Raw genomic sequence first — 24,944 nt, 5'->3', positions numbered from 1 at the left:
CGCCACTTTAAAATGGAAGGAGAATCTGTTGAGCAGAAAAAGGCCATTTGTGGGACGATGTTGCTATGTATGCACTCCCCAGAGCCGGGTAAGAAGATTATGGACTGGATTATGTTTGACAATAATGCATAGTTGCAGTGTAATGAAGTTTCAGTAGTTTTCTTATTTTCAGAATTAAGGTCACAGTGTTCTAACTTGATAAAGGAATATAGTTTTTCAACTTTGTCTGTGGTTATATTTTCTTTGTCATGGAATTAATGGATGACGCAGACCTATTGTGATGCTTTGTCTCCTGCTTTTCAGTGCGGACTTACTCCTTGCACAAAACTCTGCAACTCTTCAGAATTAGCACTAGGAAGTTGTATGGAAAAAATAATCTGCTCTGCTAGATTAATAATGGGAATTTGGTGCATATGAAAGTGTTAAGGCTCGCTTAATTGTCTATCCACAGAATAAGTACAGTTTTGAAAGCAGACAATACAGTTCCCTTCAGACTCAAAGAGATCAGTCCTGTGCTTGAGGAGACAGGTTGGTTTTCTGTACCTGGCTGATCCCTGGCTTCTCAGCCCAGCCTGGGAACAAGGAGTGCCAGTTAGGACAGTGGGGATATTTGTTTGCTGGGAACAGTGTCAAGATGGTGGCTCTAGAGGGGTTGCTCAAGCTGATTTAAAATGTGCATTTTATAGAACTGCATTGGGAAGGCTTTCCATAAGCTGAAGGTGCAAAGTGCTGATAAACGGCATAATATAGTTTGCAACCAGTTCATCGTGTAGTTTGACTATGTGTACACCACAGGCTTTAAATTGCACTCAGTTACACCTGTGCTGAGCTCTGTGATTGACTGAACTAGAGTGAAAATATCTTTGTTTCTTTGACCAAGGAAGAGTTGTTATTTCACTCTGTTCCTATGCCAGAATAGAAGACTGTAGCAATGACAAAAACGTGGGATAGAAATCCAAATGTTCTGTGAAGGCTACGTGTGATAAGGGCAACAAGACAACCAATTAGATAAACTGAGACTACCTCTAACAGGCCTTAAGTGTTTTGACTTGTAAGAGGTGTGTAGGAATCCTCAGCTTAAGCCTTTATGCATTTAGTAATTCATCTGTTAATAGTTAGGCTGTTCCTCTCAAGTTGGGAAATGCGCGTTAGGAAGAAAAGTCTTGTTCTGTATTCTGTCTGTTTAATAAGGAACTAATTACCTGACCCGAGATCCCACTTAGAACGGGGCATGACCTGATTAAGCCCTTTATTCCTTCTGATACAAGGAGAAAGAGTCTAGCTTCTCGGTCAAGGTGCTTACTTGAAGTATGGAAGATTAAAGTTTAGGTCTTCCTGCCAGGGAACAGTGGAACTGCTCCTGGCCTCATCTGAGAACAGTCAATAGCCTGGCATGTAGAGTCTGTACCATGGATGTAGAGGACTGGATTGAGTTTGTTGTTCAGGAAGAGCAGGCACGTGGAGATTTGCCACCTATGGATGGATATCCAGACTCTTGGGCTGCCTTTGCATGATGTCTGGCCTGCTGGCAAACTGTATGTCACAGTCTGAGAGTCGAAAGGCTCATGATCATACTAATGCTGAATGTGGCTTATTAAAGTTCTATCTCAAAGATGAGGTCTGTATTATGACAAGTCCTGGTTTATATGACATCAGAATATAATAAAATATTCTGGCTTGAAGAATACAACCAGTACAACTGTTTCTATAGGCATTAAAGCCTAGAGAATAATTCGAAAGTATTGGAGCTGGGAATGGTGACTTTATTAATTTAATTTTCATTTCAGAACTGTTTGTGTGTATTTTATAAGCAAGTTCAGCACTGATCTGCTTTGGCTTTTTTTATAATAGAGATGAAAAATATTGCATAATCATAAATGTTATGATGAATGTAAAGACACAACTATTCTTATATAACAAAATAGTCCACCAATCTTTTTTTTCTTGTTTTTACAGGATAACTTCTTCAATGCTAGTATTCCTTCTTTGGGTCTACGTAATGTCATATATATCAATGAAACACATACAAGGTAATGTAGCAAGTCTTTTCTTTTGCTTTCAAATTTCGGTGTTTTCTGATCTTATGGCAGGGAAATCTCTAGAATAGTCTGGACTGAGTGAATATATATTGCTGTCCTAAAATGGAGGAATGATGGTGGCTTCAGGAAAGTAGTGTACTTGTTAAATCTGGCTATGAGTATCTGGGACCTGGGCAAATTCCTTTGGGGTTATAGGCAAGGAATGTAAGGGTCAAACCTGTTTCACAAAAAAACAGATAATGTTTAAATCCTTTCTCCTTTAGTGCAAATGGCAGCATCCATAGCATAATGCTGAGAGGAGCTGTTTTATTCCCATGCTCGAGAGTCACTTCATCCTGTATTTTAATTTACTGAGCAGACTGTCTCACAATTTAGACATTGGCTGCTGTCACGAATGACAATCAAATCTGAACATGTCGTGCTAGGCTGTCTCTCTTCTGCCTCAGTGGCAGTGTGCGGCTCCTGAAGGGTGGTGTATATGACATAAAATGATGATGTATTTTTGCGCTATTGGAAATATATGTTGTGTTCTGGGATGAAGATACGGGAAGTACACAAAAATCTTAATTTTGTTATTTGGAAAGTTAATAATGCTTGCTAAGGTTTTTACAGTAATCATTATCATAAGAAGATCCTGCAGTGTTTGTCATAGAGTCAGCGCAAACAAAGAGAGGCCAGCAGCCTGTAAGAAATGAGCCAAAGTGTCTGAGTGGAAGAAAGACAGCATTGTGCTGTGCTTGAGAGGGAGGAAGCTAATGTTAGAGGCTGTTCTTTCTTCAATTTGAATTAATTATGTTGTTTAAGAGTTGAGCTTGTAGTGAAGAATACAGAAAAAATAACAGAAATAGGGCTTAATTTTAACTTTTTTTTTTTTAAATTAGTTTCAAAAATCTAATCCTTGAATGGTTAGAGTTCCTTAAATGAGAAATATAAGGGCAACAAAATAGGGGTTAATGAATTATTCTGAAATAAAATGCCTTTAGCTCAGAATGTCATTATAGTCTGAAAATTGACAATTTTAATGAAGTTCTGAGGTCCCATGGGGTTACACATTTGCAGTTTCCTGTCTTGAGAAGGCAAGAGGGATTCTCTTTAACTGCTAGTGTGCTGCACCTGTATTGAGACATTAGCACAGCCTTTTTCTGAGGTGTATTTCAGTTTCATAATGTATCTTTTGTCTTCTGTCATTGCTACATGATTAGAAAACAGCTTTTTCTGATTTTACTACCTCATGTCTAAGCTGTAAAATGAATGCAGAAGCCTTTATATACCTTGATGGATCCCTGCAGTAGCTGTATGCTGTTGTGATATGTTCATAGTTACCAAAATTGTTGTCAGAAAGAAGCGTATCTCCTTAACTTTGCTTTTTAGAAAAATCAGTGAGGCTCTCAAACTCCAATGAGAAGGGGAAAATGGAAAAGCAATTAAAACGGAGTCACCAGTCTACTTCCCTGACAGCATGAATAGCAAAGTTCTTTATCCTTTGAGACGGTCTGGATATTTGTGTAACTGCTACGTGTCAGACTGTGCTGATGGCTTGTGCATGTGCACTCCTCTTATCTATAGTGCAAGTGGCCTGTGTGCACAGGTGGTTTGGCCTTTTGCAGTGTAAAAGTTCCTTCTCATCTTCCCTGCCGGGTTTTAATTCATGTATAAATTTACTGAAATGCGGTAGGGAGGTTTAACAGCCAAGATCAGTAAGTCAGGCGCTGACAAGGAGCAGGACCTTGGCAGCACTCCAGCATGATGAGTACTGCCAGCCGTGGTTCGGTTTGGGACGCTCGCTGGAGCACCAGCGATGCCCTGCACCAGCAGTACTCAGGACAGGGATTTTGCCTAATACTGAGTGCTCCAGTCTTAGGAATCGCCAGAGTTTAATTTCTTCTTACAACTGTTAGTTCTGCCCCATCGCATCACTCTGCTGCTCAGGGGTCCCAGCTCTGTTTGTGGAGTGACCCGTGTGAGTGGTGGCTTGTCCAGTGCTGCCCTGCCGACTGAGGGTGGTGAGGAGAGAAAACGGTCATGGATGTTCACTGCTGGGGAATGGATTTGATCTCTTTCTGTGTCACATGCAACGTCTGTAATGTTAGGAAAACTGTTCAAAATAACTTTTTCACAGGTGGTTGTTGCTTATATGATGCGGAGAGTAGAAGACAGGGTTAATTTAAAAAGAAGAGACTGGCCACATAAGCTTTAGTTGCCTTATGTGAATGCTTGAATGCATAGAGAGATTTACTGATTATTTTGTGGTTCTACTTCTGTAAAAACTTCCCAAGGAGAAGTTACATAGGAGGCACATAGGGCTGGGTGTTTAAAAACAGTGGAAAGGAAGAAAAAAATACCAAAAAAGTGGTTTTAGTGTCGGTGGCTAATGCAAACATATTTCCAAAAGTGTTTGTAAGAGTTTACCCTGTGTGCACAACGTGAGCAGCTTTCCCAAGAGGGCTCAGTGTTTCTTGAAGAAGTTGGCTGACCTCTTAGCTGGGCATTTACATTCCTCAGCGGAAAGTCACCAAATGGGAAATGGGCACTACATCTTCTTTCCTCCTTACTGAGCTGGGGAGTCGTTTCCAGATGACAGACAAAATGTATGTCCTGGTTTATAACTATTTTCCTGCAATGCTGTGGATGTTTTAAGGCCAGTATCATCCTGAATTGAAGTAATGCAAACCTCAGATGTTTTGTGCTACACATCAGTTATTTCGTTTGTAACATCAACATATTGATGGTTTACTCGAAAATACAGAAGCTTTTATGCATCCCTTCATAAAGCTTTAATTACTTTTGCTTCTTAATTTTATTTTTAGGTGTTTTTAAAATTATTCTTTTTGGCAGTGAGATATTTTGAGGGTCATACTCAAATACCCATCATATTTTTGTAGGTACAGAGGGTGGCTTGCAAGACGCCTTTGTTATGTCCTTTTTGTGCAAGAGAGGGATGTTCATAAGGGTATGTTTGCCAAGAATCTGACAGAAAATGTGCTGAATGACGGCAGGTAAGATAATGCAAAATAAACTATTTTTTGTATGACTGATACATTATAATCTGATGTAAGAATTTGGAAACAGCCGGTTTTGAAAATCAGACTATTTAAAATATTAGAAGAATATTATACAGCATCTTCAGCACAGCCCTTCAGGACTGTAGCTTGCCATTTCTGATTGGTTAGTAAGGGAGATTAAGAATTATAAATCTCCAAATTAGTGATGCGGACAGCAGAGAGTACAAAGAAATAAATTGCTACATGGCAACTCTTAAAACATTTGTTTACCTAGTTCATGTAAATTATTACCACAAAAGTCATATTGCAGTCATCAGAAATTGTCAGCGTTTCACAAATAATAGGAAAGCAGCATTTCAGAGTACCCTGAGTGTACACCAAGACCGTGAGGCAAAACTGGAAAAAGTCTATAGAATGAAATGCCCCACCCTTTATTTTGTGGAGCTTGTTTTCTCTTTCATATTCTTCATTTTACATGGCACACTGAGCCCCTGATTAGCTATTAAGGTATCAGTTTTCCCTGGACACAAAGAAATTCATCTGCATGTCCACTTCTTGGGTCTACTTTTGTCAGCGATCAGCAGCCACACACTGTCTACATTAACATTCCTGACTTTCCTGAATTTTTAATGTTCAAGTGCCATCTGAAGATGATAGTGTTGCTTTTGAAAAGCAAAGCAGACTGTGTTGTGCCACAGTTATGGTGTATTAAACCACTTAATCTCTCTTAGATATGTTTTAAATGGAGAAAATAGCCCTTATAAAATTTAGTTACACTTTGTAAAACTGAGAATTCAAGGGGGAAGATACTGTATAAGTGCAAAATGGCAACTGCATAAATATGTCTAATGAGGTAAGTGAAATTGCTGTGTCAGGAAAAATAAAATATTAACAAAGAGGAGATTTCAATTTTTCTTTCTGCATTTTTGACCTTGTTAACCATTTCTGAAAACTGGCAGTCACTTAATATCACTACCTGTGTACTGTGTACATACTGTTTGATATGGTCAGCTTTGAGCGTGTTCATCCATCATCCACCTATTTAATCAGAGCTTAGAAAGCTACTGAATTAAATTTAGTGCATTTCAAGTACACAGTACTTCAGTGTGCCTTTTGTGCCTGCAAGTTACTCCTGTAGCAGTTCGTAGCTCATTCCCAGCAGTTGTTGCCTGTGTCTTGAACTCTTCTGTTGCAGGACTGTCTCATAAGTTTTACTTTTTAATGTTAGAGTCCAGACGGCCATTGTAGATGAAGCTTCTGAAGCAAGTGCTCCAGGTAGTGTTGCTCAGGCGGATCCTAAAGCTATCAACAAAGTGAAGAAAAAAGCTAGGAAAATTGTCCAGGAAATGGTAGCAAATGTGTCACCTGCTTTAATCAGGTAAGAAAAGTGGCTCATCAGTATTGTCAATGGGTAGAAGGATGGTTGAGCTCTCTCTGTATTATACGAGCAGAGCTTGTAACACATAATTCATAAATAATGAGTAATTATTCTAAAACATAATGCATTATTCATAAAAATCCCTTTTCTAATGTTAACTAATGAAATTGTAGTTATTCTTCATTTTTAATGCAGCAGAAACCCTCTGCCTTTTCAAGGGATAAATCCTACAATAAGATTAAATACAGACTTTTTTTTTTTCCCCTCCTGAAACTAGGCTTGATGCTACCGCTTAGACTGGTATTAGTATCCTTTGTTGTTTTGGGCTGATACGAGCAAGAGCATCTATTTGCAGCATCTTAGACTGCGAAAGATCTTTTTTCAAGTAGCCCATTGACTATCATAACCTGTAGTTATAGATGGCACTCAGAGAGAGCCTTTTCTTAGATAAAATTTTCTACCATGATGTCTACCTTTACTACTGACAATGAATTTGTCTCTGTCGTGTTCCTACTCCCCTTCATTGACTTTTGTGATGCAAACCCTATATTTTTTGTAACTAAGTTTTCCCACAAGACCAGATACACACTGTCATCTAAAATGTCACCTAACTAGCTTAGTTAATGTAGTTGATCATAGGACCTCCATTAACTTGCCCCATATCTAAAGTGGTCTCTGCCCTTTGAACAGCCTTCACTGAAGCTGACATGAGTTTTGTGTCATAATTGCAGGAGGATGAAATGTGGTTACTCACCATGGCTTAGCTGATAGGCAAAAACTTGTTAAGCAGGTTGATTTTATGGTAATTTTGTTCAAATATAAAATAACCATATTTTATGGCTTTGCCTTTAGTCATATAGAAGCAGTATAAAAAGCAGACACCAATTAGTGTAGCTCTTTGAGTTGCATTTCTTCTTCCTTCAGGTTGACAGGCTGGGTGTTACTGAAGTTGTTTAACAGCTTTTTCTGGAATATTCAGATCCACAGAGGTCAAATAGAAATGGTCAAAGCAGCAACAGAGGTAAGGGAGGGTGGGAAAGTAGTAAGGCAGATTTCTGATCTAGTTTCTATTAATGTTACAGCACTTTCTCTTTTTACAAGAGTTCTGCTAAGTGTATGATATCAGATTGTAGATAGAGCTGTCTCATATCTGTGAAGTAATGCTTTTAATTAAATATAATACTCTTTGAGTTGTGTAACCTAAAATACTATGTCAGCTCTGGTTTTGCCTTTATTTCAGGATCAAATTTTAACTATCGAGTTGAATGATTATCTCAGATAACCTGCATCTGGCATTATTTATTTTTTTGTGGTGAACCAGCCAGTAATAAATTAGTAGATCTGTTTAGTATTTTTCGCTTTTACCTTAATTTAGAAGTAAAATCTTTAAGAAAAAAGTTATCCTATTTCTTATGAGCATTCTGTTCCCAGTTCTTATAATGTTTACTGAAATTGATCAAGATAACTCCTAAACTCTGCCATTTAATTTACACTCAAAGGATTTGATTCTTTTTGCTGGGTTTACCTTAGAAGGATGGATTAGGTAAATTAAAAAAAAAAAAGGTGTCTAATACTTTCTGTTATCTTTTGATTACAGTGTTTGGGAACACTATTCTTCATAGATCCTTGCCAATATCTAATAGAAAGAAATAGCAATACTGATAATTTGGCCACATCCCTTTAATTGTTTGATTGTTGTCTCAATACTGTGAGTCTGAAGAAACTGGGAATATTAATCATTGTTTCTTGTAATGCATACAAGTAAAAATTACAGTCCATGAAAATTACGAAGTACAGTTGACTACAGTGTTCTTGTCACAGCTGAGTGAAATCCAGAAGTAAACAAAGTGAAAGATGGTAACCAGAAAATACCATCAGCTTTGCTAGCATCACATTATCATTCTCAGTGATGGATTTTAGAAAATGAGTAATATTCCACATCTCTTACCAAGTGTTTTTTCTCTTTTTTTCCTTCTCTTCCCACCGCAGATGAATTTGCCTCTTATCTTCTTGCCTGTTCACAAATCCCACATTGACTACCTGCTCCTTACATTCATTCTTTTCTGCCATAACATCAAGGCACCTTACATTGCTGCAGGAAACAATCTCAACATCCCCATCTTCAGGTAACAACCTTCACTTATTTGAAAAAGACTGAGGTGGGGGGATCTTCAGGTGACCTATTGCACCATGTATCTTATGTCCAGGTGTAAGATAGTATTATTGGGATATTATGTAGAACTTCTGTGGTTCCTGTTACGTACTCCGAGAGAGAGCATAAGAAAATCCTTCTGAGAAATTCTGTCATAACCTACGTAGGGTAAGGAAGGATCTTCCCTTCTAGAGTCTCAGAGTGGGTAGGTGACTAAGGAAAGATAAGTATGTTTAAAAAAGTATTTTGAATGGTAAACTCTTCTTCATGAAGGTTAATGAGCTGGCTAATAGGCAGCAACAGTACTGAGGGAATAACACTTTATGGGAAAGCACTCTAATTTGGTCTCTGTTTAAATTATATTTCTGATGGCTGAAGAACATAAGAAGGTCTTTTAGGTAGTACTTCGCCAGTGAGACACGATTTCGGGATAACTTATTTCTGAAAAGCCGCTGCATATTGCAGGAAATGATGAGGAAAGAAGGGGGATACTTTGACTTATGGGGTGTTTTGCACCAGCAAGTGCTGCTCTGTGATGTTCCCAGTAAGAAAGGCACTCAGACTCTATAAAGTATCAATTAAAATGCTATTTGCTAGGGCTAGCAGTATAAAGAAAAATAAGCTAGTGTAGGTAATCTAACATCCCTTTCGATGCTGGGAGCCCCGAGTTGTGCAGTGTCCAGCGGCTCTCCGATGCACGCCATGCGGACCCTGCCTGCAGAAGGGGTTACTCCATTTTGGTCATTCGAGCTAGTATAGGATTTTCTTAAAACAAAACAACTGTATTCGTCATTTCTTCTGTCAAGCAGGAAGCATGTTTTCATGAGAACTTTGTGCTGGGCTGTTAGTTGAAGTCAAGTCCATGCAGGTGGTGTAATTGCTGGTGCCAAGTGGGAGCTGCCTGCAGGCTGCTCTGTTGAGATTAACTGTCTGAGCTGATCCTGCAGCCGAGGGGTATGTGCACCACAACGCGGGCACGAAGGCCATGCTGTATGTGCAGCACAGCACAGGCTTGGGCCAGCTCAGGTTAACTGTTATGTGGATCACCAGCATCTCAGTGTACGAGAGACTCCCAGTCGGGGTCACTGCAGAGAGTAAGTGGTCTGTCAAGGGAGTGAAATGGAGCAAGGCAGTGTAGAGAAGACTGTTTCTTAGGTAATAGAGTAATATTTGTGTGGTCCTATCATGTGCAAATGGTGTAGTACATTTTAGTCTTTGAGAATTTTAGCAATTTCATTTCCTGTTACATGCTAGGAATTTTGTACTAGACATGTAGTTTCCTGCAAATTAAAATCAATTACTATAATTCTTCTTTATTACGTAGCACGTTGATCCGCAAGCTGGGAGGATTTTTCATTCGTCGAAAGTTAGACCAGAGTCCTGATGGTCGTAAGGACTTCCTCTACAGAGCTTTGCTCTATGTGGTATGTATTTCTTGTCTTTGTTTCCATTTTGGTTGGGTGGCAAGTGCAAAAATGAGTTGCATCAGTCTGGGGATGTTTTTTATGGCTTTTGTGTTTCATGCAGCAAAACCAGGATACATATTTGTATCAAGTCTTGCATATCTGGAGTAAAAGAGACTTGAATGCCCAACGCCTTTGAGGATGAGAAGGTTTTCACTTTGAGTAATCCTTATTAAAGAAAGTGGAATTAATACTTTCTGAATTTGTGTTAAACTCAGGCCTTGTTTCTCTGGTTTGTACTGGGGCATATCTACGCTGATTCTGTTAACTTAATGGGTGCCCCTGTTTGTGATAAGTTGATGGGATCCTTTGTGCCATTTGGTGCAATAGCTGTATTTGCATCTTGGAAGATTGTATGTGCTGAGAAACCAGAAGAGTGTTATTCAGTCGGCTAGATCAACTGTTGCTAGAGATACTGTTCTTGAACAAATGGCGTTATACTGCTTGTGTATTCATGCAAATTCAATTTCACTTTGCTCTGGGTTTGTGTCAAGCATTAATTATTGCTTTTGTTTTTCACAAGTATTCACGCAAACTCGTGATCTTGTATTATCAGGAACCATTTCCTTTTAAAAATGTTCTATTTCAAATGTGAACTTGCTAGGATAATTACATATTTATTTTTTCCTCTTTTCCAATCTTTTTTTATTCAGCACGTAGAAGAATTGTTGAGACAGCAGCAGTTTTTAGAAATATTCTTGGAAGGCACACGGTCTCGAAGTGGAATGACATCTGGAGCTAAAGCAGGTCTTTTATCTGTGGTGGTGGATGCTCTCTTCTCAAATGCTACTCCTGACATCCTAATTATACCTGTGGGAATCTCCTATGATCGCATAATTGAAGGTCACTATAACAGTGAACAGCTGGTAAGAGCAATTGAACAAGTTGTTTTGCCTGGGGGATTTTCTGTTTATGTGCAGGAAAATGTGTGCTAGTAGTCCTCTGTCACATGTACTTGGTGTTAGTGTTAAGTAGAGCCATGAGTCACAGAACCCCTCTGACAGGGAGTGCTGAGGTATGGGTGACATACTTCTAAATGCAAATTCATGACATAACAAATAAGATGTTCTGTGGATATGTATGGAAAACAAGAGTTCTGTGGATTTACTTGGAGTTATAAGGTGTGTCAAAAGATTTGTCCTTGTTTTGTCTGCTGTTGCATGCATTTTAATTTTAAACATAACCTTTTAATTGCAAATTGGAAAAAACTCAAAACAAACACTCATGTTTTCCAGGGCAAGCCTAAGAAGAATGAAAGTCTTTGGGGTATAGCTAGAGGAGTCTTCAGAATGCTGCGGAAGAATTATGGGTGTGTCAGAGTAGATTTTGCACAACCATTTTCCTTAAAAGTAAGTTTGGTATTTTGAAGATCCTTTTGAAGGTTTGACATTTTTGATGTTTCAATAGTGGGATGCATTTATTTTGATTTTTCTCTTTGTGGGTTATCGTCACTAGCATTATCTGCTGAAGTCCATTCCTGTGGGACAAAAGTATCCCTGTTTTGCTGAAGGCATGAGTCCTCAGACACGTTTGTGTTAAGTTCAAATAGTCTCAGAGTTGATATAAAGGGTTGTGTTAGGTTTGAAATCATGTAAGTATTCTCACTAGGATTCTTTGTTTGTTTTCTTTTAAAAAACTTTAAAATTATCCTTGCACTATGTTTACATTGTTGAGACATTTAGAGTTGAAGGAAACCAGATGCTGTTCTCCAGTTTGAGTCATTGAGTGGTTTACACTGTTGTTGAGGAAGGGCATTTATCTCACTGGATTTTTGAAACTGCTAAGCAAATTAGTAGCTATAAAAGTATAATGGATCATATATCATAAAAATCTGCATATTCTTTGAAAGATGTAGTTCAGTCTTAGTTTACAATTATTACTTACACTAGTTCACCAAATACTGTTGTGTAGTGCTAGCTACCTTCACTTTTTAAATTTTCTTTGGTCTCTTTGCAGAATCAGTTAGTACTGTGCTTAATTTATCTGTGTTTCACTAATCCATGTTTTGGTACAATATACCTTATTTTTAGTGTGGCTTTAACAAGATTAACTACTGTAACAACAACCTACTAGAACATTATTCAAATTAATTGGGTGTTCTTCTTTACGCCCTACTTCTCCCAGAAAAGCAGTAGATTGGAGAGCTTTGAGGGTTCAATTACCACAGCATGAAATTATTACGACCGTCTGCGCAGCATTATAATTAGTGTTGGAGGGAAAGATATTAATTCACTTCCAAAGGAGAAGGCTTGGGTCACTTCCAGGCTATTCTTGGTAGGGAGTCAACAATTGTTCCTGGATCAGTGTAAGGAAAAGCAGGTTATCTGCCCTCTTAATCTAGTGAAATGCTAATCACTCTATACCTTCCTAGCAACCTCTGTCAGGTCTCATATGTATGTGTATTCATTTTTTTATTCTAGAAAGGTAAAAGCATGACATAAATTGTTTAAATATGCCTTAACCGAGATTTGCAGATATGCAACTGTATTTTTAAATTGATCTAGTTGTGTTGCTGCAGGTTTTCCTAAAAGAGAGGAGCCCTGGGGGTTAATTTTGGGCGTCTACAGTTCTGTGAGCACAGGCTTAGAAGCAGAAGAGAGTGAGCTGGCTGTGAAAGTCTTTTAAGCAGCTTTCCTGGGAGGGAACTGTTTTCCTGACCAGCAGGTTAAGTGGCTCTTTAGTGTCCCATGTCAGTCTTTATAGAAACTGAAAGAACACAGTGTCCTGAAAACAGAGTAATGTAGATGCTGACCTGTAAGGAGAGGTGTCTGGCTTCTGAGAAATTTGGGATTCAAGAATTCCAAGCATGTGGTACCCTGCCTGCTTCCTGGGTGCTTTAGTTTGTGACACTGTGAGGGGTCTCGCAACTGCAGTTTCTGCATTCGTGTTTACCTATCGAGAAGTTCCCTGTCCTGATGTTTGAGGAAAACAGCGGCAAGCAATAATTACAGCCTCTGTGTTGGTTCTGAAGGGGTATTACACTTTGCTCTCATTCATGTTAATGAAGGCAGTTCTCATTAATTTAATCATGGAGAAGCTAGTCTCAAAAGGATTGTTCCCAGCAGGATGCGGACAGGGGTTATGTGTTGTTTTGTTGCAATGGTTTTTATGAAGTACGGATTCCTTTCTGTGGAAAGTTTGCCTTTTCATAAAGTAAAATCAAAGTGAATAAAATGTTGCAAACTTTTAATTTTTGTGACCTTATTACTGCTCTTTTAGTGTGAGCTATTTTTAATCACATTTGCATTTTTTAATAATTGCCTTTTTCATAAAATAATATTATAAGTTGTGTGCAAGAATAAGGTGGAAAAAGTACAAAAAATAACAAGTCTTCTCTTAACAGGAATATGTAAACAGCCAAAGCCAAAAACCTGTGCCTGCTCCTCTTTCTTTGGAACAAGCTTTGTTACCAGCTATACTTCCATCAAGGTAGCGATTTTTTGGGTGGTGGGGAAAGGGAGGACAGGTTGGGGTTTGTTTGTTTGTTTGTCTTTTTAGTATTCTCCATTACATTCCAAGCAGTGCTTGAACTCCCCAAGGGTAATCTTATTGTGTATAGAAAAACAAAAAACTTATGCAATTGCAACTGTGCAATTTACTTTGAGAAAAACTAGGGAAATTAGAAAATTTACTAGGAAAAAAATGACATACTTAATGAAAAATTAAGGATTTGTTTTTAAACCTCACACACATTTTGGGTGGGTTTTGGTATCGTTCCAAAGCAAATGGGACTTGTGAGTAAGTACCTCTTGTTCAAAGAGGTGACCATCACTCAGAAATGTAAAACTGTGCCCAAGGGCTAGATCTGCATTTGTTATACAGATACACATTTTAGTGGAAGTCTGAGCTCCACACAGGTTACACAAACCTGTGTGGTCCTAGTAGAGACAAAGTCAGTCATTTATCTTTAGAAAGTTATAGGACCGTAGAAAAGACCATTCATTTCTAGCTCGTAGAGAGAAAGACTGAGCTGGAAACTGCCTTTTAGGCAGATTTGCTTAATCTACTGCTGTCGATATTCATTGAAAAGAGCTGTGGCATGCAAATGTTATCATGGCAAAGTCAGGAGTAGCCATAATACAAGGCTACAGTTTTTCTTTGGGTAGTCTTGTCTTGGATTGTTGTTTAGTGTGAGGAAATAATTTGGAATAGTTGGTAGATACTAAAATTTTTGTGGAGCTTGTTACACATAACATTTTTGTGTGCTTTTGTGCATAGTGGTTTGTTGTGCTGCAGTGCAGTTAATGTATATTAAAAAATAGTTTAGGTTATTTTACGTTTTGATCAAAATCTAAATGTCATAACGTGGATTTTTATTATGTGTTCAGACCTAATGATACCGTGGATGAAGGTACAGAGGCCTCACTTCCCAACTCCAGGGATATCACCAGTGAGCCCTTCAGAAGAGAGCTGATATCCAACTTGGCCGAGCATATTTTGTTCAGTAAGTGTTAACAGTATCACTATCAGCTACCTGTTTTGTTTTACTGATTGCATGCACTAACTTGATGTTTGGTAGTGTCATATTTCCCAATTCCCTCCATTCAGGCGATGGTTTCATGACCTCAGATGCGCTCTTGACAATTCTCCATCCCGTGCTTCCCCTCCTTCCCTCCCTCCATCCTCTTCAAAGTTTAATAAACTCTCCCTCTGATTAAGTACAAGCTTTTTATTCTGTTTGTTTTGGTAACTTTTGTATTCCTTGGACTAGTATACTGAACTTGCTGTACTCTGAAGTGTTTAATTGTCATATTGACACACTGATTTCTTACCACTTTGTGTAAGAAGCTATTGCCATGTCTTAATGGCATTATTTGAGATAGGACTCATGTGAACTCAGCTAGCTGCACGGACCAGTGTTGCCAGGTTTTATAGGTTATGTGGTGTATGCTTCAGTCAGTAGATCTGTGATTTGTGGTGTAAGAGATGCATGCAAAATGATACTTGGCTTAGTAAACATGCAAGCTTTACTCAGGCTTCTTAGTTCAGCTTACTTTAGTTTGATTACTTTAATATTGTTACTATATAGACATGATACACTTTGGTTTTCATTTATAAGGTACAGTTCTATGCCAATGTCACTATTATTTTTTTTTTTAAACAGTGGGTACTCATTCACTTGTAGCTTCTTGTGTGCTTAATGAGTTTATCTTGTTTACCCTCTAGCTGCTAACAAGTCATGTGCTGTGATGTCTACCCACATTGTTGCCTGTTTGCTGTTGTACAGACACAGGCAGGTAAGGCTTTCATGCTGCTTAGATATCCAAACATTACGTTGGCCTTGTTAATTGAAAAAATACTATGCATTTTAGTATTGCATGATACTAAAAAAAGAAGAAGGATGCATTTAAATTCCAGTGGATTTCAGGTAGTGTGAGTGATAATATTTTAGTTAGTAGTGGACCCTTGAAGATAAGGCATTTTTGGTGGAATGATAACAAATACTCATGTGGAAAAATATTTTTGTAATTCAAAATGCAGTTACGCTTTTTTAAAAGAATGTATTGTTTTTGTTCATTGTGTTATTTTTTAGATCTTAAACACGTTCACTATTGGATATGCTAGAAGCTCTTCTGTTAATTTTCAAATGAGTTTTGCTGTTCCTTGGTACTAGAATATTATACCATGATGGCAAAATGATGCTAATGTTTAACTGAAGACATGCACATGGGGCGTAGAAGGAATCTTTTTCTCCGACAAGCATGTTTAGCATTTTTTTCTGAAATTTCTTCTGCCTCTAATCTGAAACTTTTATTACACATAAATCAAAAACAAATTGAAAAATATCGGTAAGATATGTAATCTTCCTAGTCTAGGACAGTATTACTATTCCCATTAGTCCAGTCTTCCCAATTTCCTAAAATAATAGGATCAAAGAAACATCTTACAATGTGATCTGAAGCCATGTTGGCAAAAAACAAAGAGAAGAGGTGATTGAGGAAAAGCTTTTCTTCATGTCCCCAAACAATTGAAGAGAAGTTCTGCTGATTACAGTATTCCCAGATAATTGATGATTCGTTTTATAGCACGTGTATGGAAATATGATATCTTTAACAACGTTCTTAAGAACAACTCAGGTTTCTGCAGGTTCTGAAGTAAACCAAGAAGCAAACAAAAAACTTGGATTCTCAAATAGCTTAATGGCTTTAAAATATAATTATGTATAACTCAAAATCTGTGGACTATTTTAGCAATACCTTTGGGAAAACAAGGTTTTCTAGTACAACTGTTCTGCTTTGGATTTTTGAAAATTAATTGATTGTTTGTGTGTTTGCTGTATACATGGATATGTGGTTTATTGATAAACTCCTGTGCAAAAAAAAATTGTTTCACTTTGTGATTCTGATTTTATTTCTAGGGAACTGATCTTTCCAGGTTGGTAGAAGATTTCTTTTCCATGAAGGAGGAGGTCTTAGCCCGTGACTTTGACTTGGGATTTTCAGGGAACTCAGATGATGTTGTCATGCATGCCATCCACTTGTTGGGGAACTGTGTAAATATCACAAACACTAGCCGGAACAATGAGTTCTTCATCACTCCCAGCACAACCATACCTGCTGTCTTTGAACTCAACTTCTACAGCAATGGAGTACTTCATGTATTCATTAAAGAGGCTATTATTGGTATGTGTCGGGGTTTACCGACGAAGACTTTCCTGGGACCAATGAAGTCAAAGTATCTGCATGACCCCACAGCTTTTCCTGTGTCAGGACATGTTTATAAGTAAAGTTGCTTTCTGCTTGCAGAATGTTTCCACTCATTTTTCCCATTATCCTTTATCTTTCTTGGAAGTATTTGTGTATTGGTCACTGCCATGGTCAAGGCACTGTCAAGAGTTTTGAGCCAACACAGCAAAACCTGTGCTTTGGTCACTAATATTTTCATGCGATTTTCTTTCAATCTGACATTAATTGGACACAAACGGAATAGTGGTGAATTCTGTCTTTATTCTTCAATTGCGTGTGTAATTTTCCTAAAAATAGAAAAAAAAAAAGTTTTACGTTTCCTTTGCTATAAAGCTCTTTGGAAAAATAAACTTTGCTTGTGTTTGTTTCTGCTCTAGCCTGCAGTCTTCGTGCAGTTCAGAGTAGGAGGTGCAGAAATGGTACCAATGGTGCTTCTTCCAGTTTGATTAGTCGAGAACACCTGGTTCGAAAAGCTGCCAGCCTATGTTACTTGCTTTCTAATGAATTTACTGTATCTTTGGTAAGTAATTGCATTAATTGTCCATGTTTCAATTTTTTGTTCTGCTTGTAACTGCGTATGTTACTTTAAAATGAATTGTTGCTTTCTTCAAGTGTCACAGTTCTGATATGTTCACTGTAAGTACAGTCTTGATGGTGATGAGTATCAAGAGGTTGAATATAATTTGAAAAAAGAAGATAGCGTTGTTCCCATTTGCTTCAAGGAAATGTCTGAACATTTGAATAAATGTAGTTCCATCGGAACAGTTCATCCAAAATATGTCTGGCCTAAGATAACACGTGAATTAACTTGCTAAACTCCTGTCACTACCGTATTTCCTTGGCAAGGTGTGACAAAATCAGTCAATCCGGTTTCAGGGATACTTACTGAGTGCATGCTGCTACTCATGCAAGTGCTAAAGTGGGTGATGCTGGGGTGAGCCTGCAGTGTTCCTGCTGTGCTGGCTTTAGGCCTTTCCTGAGAAAGAAAAGCTGCTCAATCTCTCTCCCTCAGCTTCCCACAGCTAGAGGTTGGGTTTTTTAATGCCTTCTGAAAGATATAGCATCGTTTATGTCATTAGACCATCATAACTGTATCTGCATTCTGCCCAAACTGTTTAATTTTTTTTTTTTTTACTTAAATAAAAGTTTTTGAAAGTACCCATATGAGTTTGCGTAGATGATCGAAATCATGCTGGGATCTGGGGCTCCAGATTCTAAAGATATTCTTAATTTGTGTAGGAGTGCAATAGTCGCAGTGTGCCACACCTAGTACTTAGTGGTAATTTTAAACATGGCCTGACTTTGGTTTTTGTTTTGTTACAAAACACTGAAGAAAGCTGATGTTATCTCATTTTTCAGACACTGCATGCTTACATTCTGTATACTTGCAATTTTAAGTGCTAGATATTTTTTTCTGATATGTAGAAGTTACTTAACTAATTCAAGAATCTCTAGAATTCTCTTAAATTTACACACACTTTTCTGACTTGGGCCTTTTTAAATGAAGCAAGCATAAGCCAAATTTAGTATTTTTGTCTGGGCAGTAACATAGCTCATATGGTAGGGTTCTCTAGTAATCATATCTTTCTGCTTTCAGAGTTGATAATTGACTATTATTTTTATAACTTAGAAAATATTTGCTACATTAATGTGACCACTGTAAAAGAGGTTGTTCTTTTATTAAGAGTTTCAAAACACATAAGGGAGTTTCTTAAAAGTGTACTTTCCATTAAATTCCAAGTAAATCACTGGTATAAGTCTCAATTATTTTAGTTTGTGGTGGTTTTATTCCAGAATTGTTAACAAACTAAAATTTAGTTAAAGGCATTAAAAGGGGAGAATATTTTACATGGTTTTCTACTAGTGTAGTAATGCATTTCTTCAAAAAACCTGGACAAATTTTAAATATCGTATTTCACTGTAATTTTTTAAATGTCTGCCTGTCTGACAATATAAACATAAGAGTGGTGCATTGGGATTATGCTGGTAAAAGTTTAATAATTTGCTTAAAAGGAGTAATACTTCTGTATCTAAAACATCCTTACTGAATGGGGAACTGGTGTTGCTAGAGTGGGTATAATGGATGTGACTTTTTTCAGTACATTTCTTTTGTGTTGTGCAGCCTTGCCAGGTGATATATCAAGTTTGCCATGAATGTGTGGAAAGGCTGATACAATATGGCATTCTTCTAGTGGCTGAGGTAAGGTGGTAGAGGTACTACATGAGCTTTGTTTCTTGTACTTGACTTTAGCCATAGGTGGTTTGTGCTGCTTACTGAGGGCGAGTCTTGTTTTAAATATATGTTGTTGCAGAAAGCTTGTAACAGCTTCACAAGTCCCGGACTGATAACCACTTCATTGTTTCATTTGTAAGCATCACATGTGTAGGTATAGTTAATCCCATGATGCTATAAATGACTCTGTGTGTAATGTCATTGTACCCTTAAACCTGCTAAGGGAGACACCTGCTTTGTACTGTCTTGTAAAATGGAGATTTATTTTATTATTGGAGCCCTTTCAAATTGTAGCGTAGCTACAGGTTTTTTTTGCTTTCTACTCTGATGGAGTCAGTAGTTCACATCTTCTGTCATTTGTTGATTCCTTTGCATTGATCTTGAAATTATTGTAAACCTCCTCTGCTAGCACAGCTTGCAGATTCAGGGATGTACTGGCGGTGCAATCTGCTGGAGACGCACAGCGTAAAGAAAACCTGCAGACCAGGGGACAGCTGACTCAGCATACCTTTGCTTCCCAAAATTTTTGTGTTCACAGCAAACAAACCTTGGTGCCCAGGAGGAAGCAACAAAATTTAAAGAACATGTGGAAGAGAGTTATGTATTTGGTTGCTTTTGTCTTGCAGCCCTCCAGTTTCAAAGGAGGCTAGAGCTGCTTCTAGCATATTTGTTAATGACTGCTGCTTCACTCCAGTCCTGACACATACTTTTTGATACATGCTTCCATTTTGAGTATATGTAACCATAGGTACTGTTTACTTGATATATTTGGGTATTAAACATTCTCCTCCTTTGGAGTTACTGCTGCTTGCTTTTTATCTGAAGTGCTGACATGTCATGCATTAGACTGTAATAATTATTAGATAAATTAGTAAATGAATGCTTAGCAGAGGATTAGGAAGAACCCTGTAAGTTCTTGCCTGGGGACAGATGAGGAAAATAGGTGTGGACAGCAGTAAACATGCACCTCTGTCTACTCAAACATGAAACCTGTCTTGAGGGTTGTTCTGTAAGTTTCAGTTGCTGCATCTGGTACTTTGCTGTTTATGGCTGGGATGCAGATAGCTATTAAGCGGTATATAAATACTTGTCTGTGTTGTCTGATATACACCACCAGTGCAACATTTCAATGCTTAAAAGGAGATATATTCCATCAGTGAATTTCTTTAAACTTAGAAAACCTCTGTACCTGCTTACTTCTGTTAAAGTATTAAGAATTTGCATAATCAGTGCAAACACTATAAGCAAAACTTTTTTCATGACTTTGGACAAGTTGGAAATGTTTGTGGGGTTTTTACAACCTTCCCTAAGAAAGGTAGCTAGCTTCTGCCCTTTCTCATTATTTCAGTTTACTGCTGACATTAACACATTGATAAATTTCCCATTAAATTGAGCTTTATTGGTCCATGCTTTTTTAAAAAAAAATATTTTCATGTGATTCTAGTGTCTACTTAAAAAACTAAGGAATATTCCTAACACAAAGTGATCTCTTTGGTATTTTTTTAAACTTATTTTGTGGCCTTTACTTCATGCCAAAAAACCTCTTTGATCAGAGTGTAATATTGGAAGGATGTCATTCTTCATTTGCTGCAGAGGCCCTTTTCTTTGTCATGAATATTATGATATCACATCTGTGAGGTGTCTGTTATCTATTTGGTTTTAATCTTGCCTGATTCTCATTTCTAAGTGGAATAACTGTATGAGGGTCTTTCCAGTGTCTTAACACTGGTGACCTTTGAAAAATCTTTCTGTTCTACTACTTTAAGCAAAACAAATAGTGGCAAATGATTGACACAAAGGCTTCCTTTATGTTTTCAAGTATGTGTTTGCTGTCTCTAAAACTCATTTCTGAATATGTTGAAATTGGATTGTTGATATTTAGTGTTGCATCAGACATTGATCACTCAGGTGGAGAATTTCTCTAGCATTTCACTCACTGTACGTCTGCACTTCTGACATAGCCGCATTATTGCACAACAGAACAAAATCACTATTCAAATACATCTAGTATGTGTATATTTGTCACTTGTGCTTATTGTCTCTGGGAGATTACCCCACTACACCCTTGCAAGGGAACTTTACAATACTGTGCAACTTTACAAAGTACCTTACTGATTAATGGTTTTACTGAAATAGATGTTTTTTACCAAATAGATGAAAAGCAAGTAATAAACTCTATTTTCCCTCCCAATATTCAAGTTAAGAAATTCCGCACATGGTATTGTTGCTGTCACGCACTCAGATCAAAAGCCTGAAGAAATGTGTTCTTACCCAGGATGCCTACCTGCTAATAAGCATGAGTGTAAATCCATGTCTTGCTCTAAGGTTGGATTACTGTGAGGCATTTGTAGGCTAAACTTGGATGGGGCTTTTCAGAGTGATTAGCAGAAAGGAATTGCTGTAATGCAACAGGTGGAGGAGTCTTAATGTCTCAATGAAATCAAACTTTAAACAATTTGGGGACTCTGTGATTAAAACTGGCTCATTCTGTTCCAACCAATATCTCGTGGGGACAAATAGAAGAGCAGCATCGTTAGAGGCAGTAAGTTACCACTTCCAAATAGCAACTTGTGGCATTCTGCATTCATTGAGATTCTAGCTATTGGAATATAACAACAGGGTTTACTACTCTGTCTTTAAGGCAACAGGAGTATGGAGGTTAGCAACATCCACATCCAGATAGTATCTCAACTTTTTATCCTAACACAACTGAAAACACTTCCTTGGCAACTGCTACTGCATGGCCTCTGGTAGGAAGGTTCAGCAACACTTGCATAGTTTTTCACTTTTATGTTACAGGCAAACTGAAAAAACAGTCTTTTTCACCAAATTTCTCTTCTTTCTGCTTATCTCAGCCCTGTTTTTAATGGGGTCTCACCTGCTTTTATTAAATATTGGTTAATGAATGGACTAAGTCAAATGAGATTATAAAATAAACCTATTGTTTGCCTGGATTTGAGTTTTTTACCTGTTTACCACGTTGTGTTTCAATTTTAAGCAGGATGATCAGGAGGATGTTAGCCCCAGTCTTACAGAGCAGCAGTGGGATAAAAAACTCCCTGAGCCATTATCTTGGAGAAGTGACGAGGAAGATGAAGACAGTGATTTTGGAGAAGAGCAGAGAGATTGCTACCTGAAGGTAACATTATCCTAAGGCTAATAACATTGAAGCCTGTTGCAAGAGATACAAACTACTTCACTAGTTTGGGAGGGGTAATGATAATATTTATTTATTTATTTATTTATTTAATTTTTTTTTGCTGATTCATACTGTTACTCTGTTGTAGTTTGCTACAGTCAGTAAAACACCTTTCCTCTCCATGGGGAAAACAGCTGAGGAAACATCAAATAATCTTATAGGGAGGTGGAAGGGCAATGGTTAGTGTCATGAAAACTGATAAAGGCTCACGTATCTTGGTGTCTAAATGTTTTATTCTTTACTGGCAGCATGCATTCTGAAAGGGGCACACCCAGCTGATATTTCTTTTCAGCCTAAATGTCACTTTATAGATTGATCATGTTGATTTCAGACATTGCTGGTTTTCTCATGGAGCTGACACAATCACTCTTCCGGGTATCTTGTTAACCCTTGAAAACTAATGTCCATCTTTGAGTGTATGGCAACCCTTCTGTTGGCTGCAGAACAGTATGATGTCTTTAATTTTATCTTGGGCAAATAGTTATTAATATCTTGGAGGAGAAAAAAGTAGCATTGATCTGTGATGTTCAGTGTCTGTTTTGTCCTTTGTGTTGAACTGCTTTTTTGTTCTGCTTTCATAATGTGCTGTGTTGTGCCCCTGTACTCGTTTTTTGTGCTAAGAATTATTTGCTGCTGTTTTGCTGTGCACTGTGTTGCAGGTCATTTCTTGTTTCCACTTAAGCTCTTGTTGCCCTTTCTTAGGTGAGCCAGTCTCAAGAGCATCAGGAGTACATCACTTTCCTGCAGAGCTTGTTGGGACCTTTACTGGAGGCATATAGCTCTGCTGTCATCTTTGTGCACAATTTTAGTGGTCCTGTTACAGAGTCAGAATACCTTCAAAAGTTACACAGGCACTTAATAAGCAGGACGGAGAGGAATGTTGCTGTATATGGTATGTTAAACTGGCTTTGGAACTGGATTTGATTAATTCGGTTCCTCCTAGCACAGGGTAGCCCCAATCCAATTGCAGTTTGTTTATCTCTTGATTTCCTTTCTTGCAGCTGAGAGTGCTACCTACAGTCATGTGAAAAATGCAGTGAAAGTCTTTAAGGAAATTGGGGTAAGTGTTCAGTGATCAAGTTTGAAGACTGTTAAGTTTAGTTTTAATAATGAGCACAATTGTGACAATTCATGGAACCTGTTCAGGGTCAGTTTAAGATCTGTGAATGTATCTGTGCAAATGTGTTGTGGGTTTTGGGCATTTTGCTTTCCTTAAACCTCAGGGCTGGAGGAGAAGAGCATGCATTGCAGAACAGGGCACTTCTTGTCCCTGAGAAAACCTGTTTAGATGAGGGCTAGGTGACTAGGCATTTTTATTCACAGCAAATTAAGTTTCTCTGTCCTTATTCGACATCAGTGACTATGTTGGAATGCTGAGAGCGTGCTCTGTGCTTAGTGACAGCTAAGTGTACATTTGAAGGACTACTTAAATCTTCAAAAAGTATTAGTTACTGAATTTTGGCTTAGCAGTCATCAATGCTCCAACAAAACCATTCTAATAGTCCTCCAGTGTCTACCATGAGAGTGCAGACCTTCTTTAAAATAAAAGATTGGTTTTACACTTTATCACTAGTATTTAGAATTTTAAATTGCTGATCTAGATTTTGCACATGAAGAGTTTCTTTCATCAGAATTATATGGCTTCCTGAATGCCAGATGGGATTTAGCATTATATTTTTGAAAGCATTAGCATTTAGGCAAATTATTGCTAGATAAGCGTTTCGAGGTCTTTGTTCTTAAATTCTGCTGTATTAAATAATCGTACCATGGTTAGCCTGTAGTAAAGCCTATGGTCAAGGTATCTTCCTGTGGACTGAGAGGGCTGTGAAGAAAGCACATATCAAATCCATAATTTTAATTCTAGTTTATTCTGCTGTTGGAAAAGTGGAATGAGATAGCATCTGCTGAGCATCTATTCAGAGTATAATAACTGAATTCTTGTTTTTAAAGTGCTTGTACCTTCAATTCAGATACCTTTTGAATGTATGTTTTACCCCTCACTGTTAGGAGCTGCTGTTTATAATACACTGTGCTTATTTCTCAGTTTCTTTTCTTCTGTACCACTTGAAGGTCTTCAACATTGAGTGAATTCTAGTGATATCTGAAGGCATTGCCATCTAAGCCTTCAAGAAATGGGGGGGGGGGGGAAGGTCTTGTAAACGAGGGCTAATTTAGTCTAGGCTGTAAAATTTAATCACAAAAGGAGATTCCTTGAACATGGTGATACTTACATATATTCATGCTGTGCTTTAGGTTTTCACTCAGACAACACAAAGAAAAGACATCATTTTGGAACTAAGCACTACGTTCCTACCTCAGCGTAACAGGCAAAAACTGCTGGAATTCATCATGAGCTTCATGGTACTGTAGACCATATATAGCACCTTCGTCCAGGGACGTGAAGACGGGTTTTGAGACTGTCAAAGCCTGGAGACATTTGCTAATCCTTTGAAGTATAAGGTGCCACTGTCTGGGTACGGCCTTCTCTGACTTGAACTACTGGAAGACAAGTGCCTTCTTATGTATGCATTTGTGGGTTTCTTACAGTCCCAATCCTGTTGTAATACAGCGATACTCAGATGACGCTTTGGATACAAGTAATTAAGCATACTGCAAAAAGAAGATAAATGATTCGAATTAGATTTAAAATGAAGAATGAAGTTTTATCAGTGTTACATTAAATATACTTTCAAAGACTGTAACAGATGCACAAATACACATATTTGAGGTTTTGTGCTCTGTAGCTAACCCTGAGGTCTTGAGTTTAGTGGCCACACAGTTTATGGCATAAA

General features: G+C 37.8%; 1 protein-coding gene across 1 annotated transcript in view; it reads left to right on the top strand.

The window, feature by feature from the left end:
• The window catches only part of GPAM (glycerol-3-phosphate acyltransferase, mitochondrial), a 27,093-nt gene extending 2,149 nt beyond the window's left edge, over positions 1–24,944 (top strand). Inside the window, exons 2-20 of the mRNA XM_010083130.1 lie at positions 1–88; positions 1,957–2,030; positions 4,922–5,035; positions 6,270–6,419; positions 7,344–7,440; positions 8,409–8,545; positions 9,896–9,995; positions 10,688–10,900; positions 11,270–11,383; positions 13,378–13,463; positions 14,363–14,478; positions 15,201–15,271; positions 16,393–16,657; positions 17,098–17,240; positions 18,843–18,920; positions 21,952–22,092; positions 22,855–23,044; positions 23,154–23,212; positions 24,406–24,944. The exon at positions 1–88 is cut by the window's left edge and continues 29 nt beyond it. Coding sequence (XP_010081432.1) covers positions 1–88; positions 1,957–2,030; positions 4,922–5,035; positions 6,270–6,419; positions 7,344–7,440; positions 8,409–8,545; positions 9,896–9,995; positions 10,688–10,900; positions 11,270–11,383; positions 13,378–13,463; positions 14,363–14,478; positions 15,201–15,271; positions 16,393–16,657; positions 17,098–17,240; positions 18,843–18,920; positions 21,952–22,092; positions 22,855–23,044; positions 23,154–23,212; positions 24,406–24,522 — 2,353 coding nt within the window. The 3' untranslated portion in view covers positions 24,523–24,944. The remainder of the gene's footprint in view (positions 89–1,956; positions 2,031–4,921; positions 5,036–6,269; positions 6,420–7,343; positions 7,441–8,408; positions 8,546–9,895; positions 9,996–10,687; positions 10,901–11,269; positions 11,384–13,377; positions 13,464–14,362; positions 14,479–15,200; positions 15,272–16,392; positions 16,658–17,097; positions 17,241–18,842; positions 18,921–21,951; positions 22,093–22,854; positions 23,045–23,153; positions 23,213–24,405) is intronic.

This window comes from Pterocles gutturalis, unplaced genomic scaffold, assembly GCF_000699245.1.
Source record: "Pterocles gutturalis isolate BGI_N339 unplaced genomic scaffold, ASM69924v1 scaffold20120, whole genome shotgun sequence".
Taxonomy (NCBI): Eukaryota; Metazoa; Chordata; class Aves; order Pterocliformes; family Pteroclidae; genus Pterocles; species Pterocles gutturalis.
This window is presented reverse-complemented; position numbering and strand designations above follow the sequence as displayed.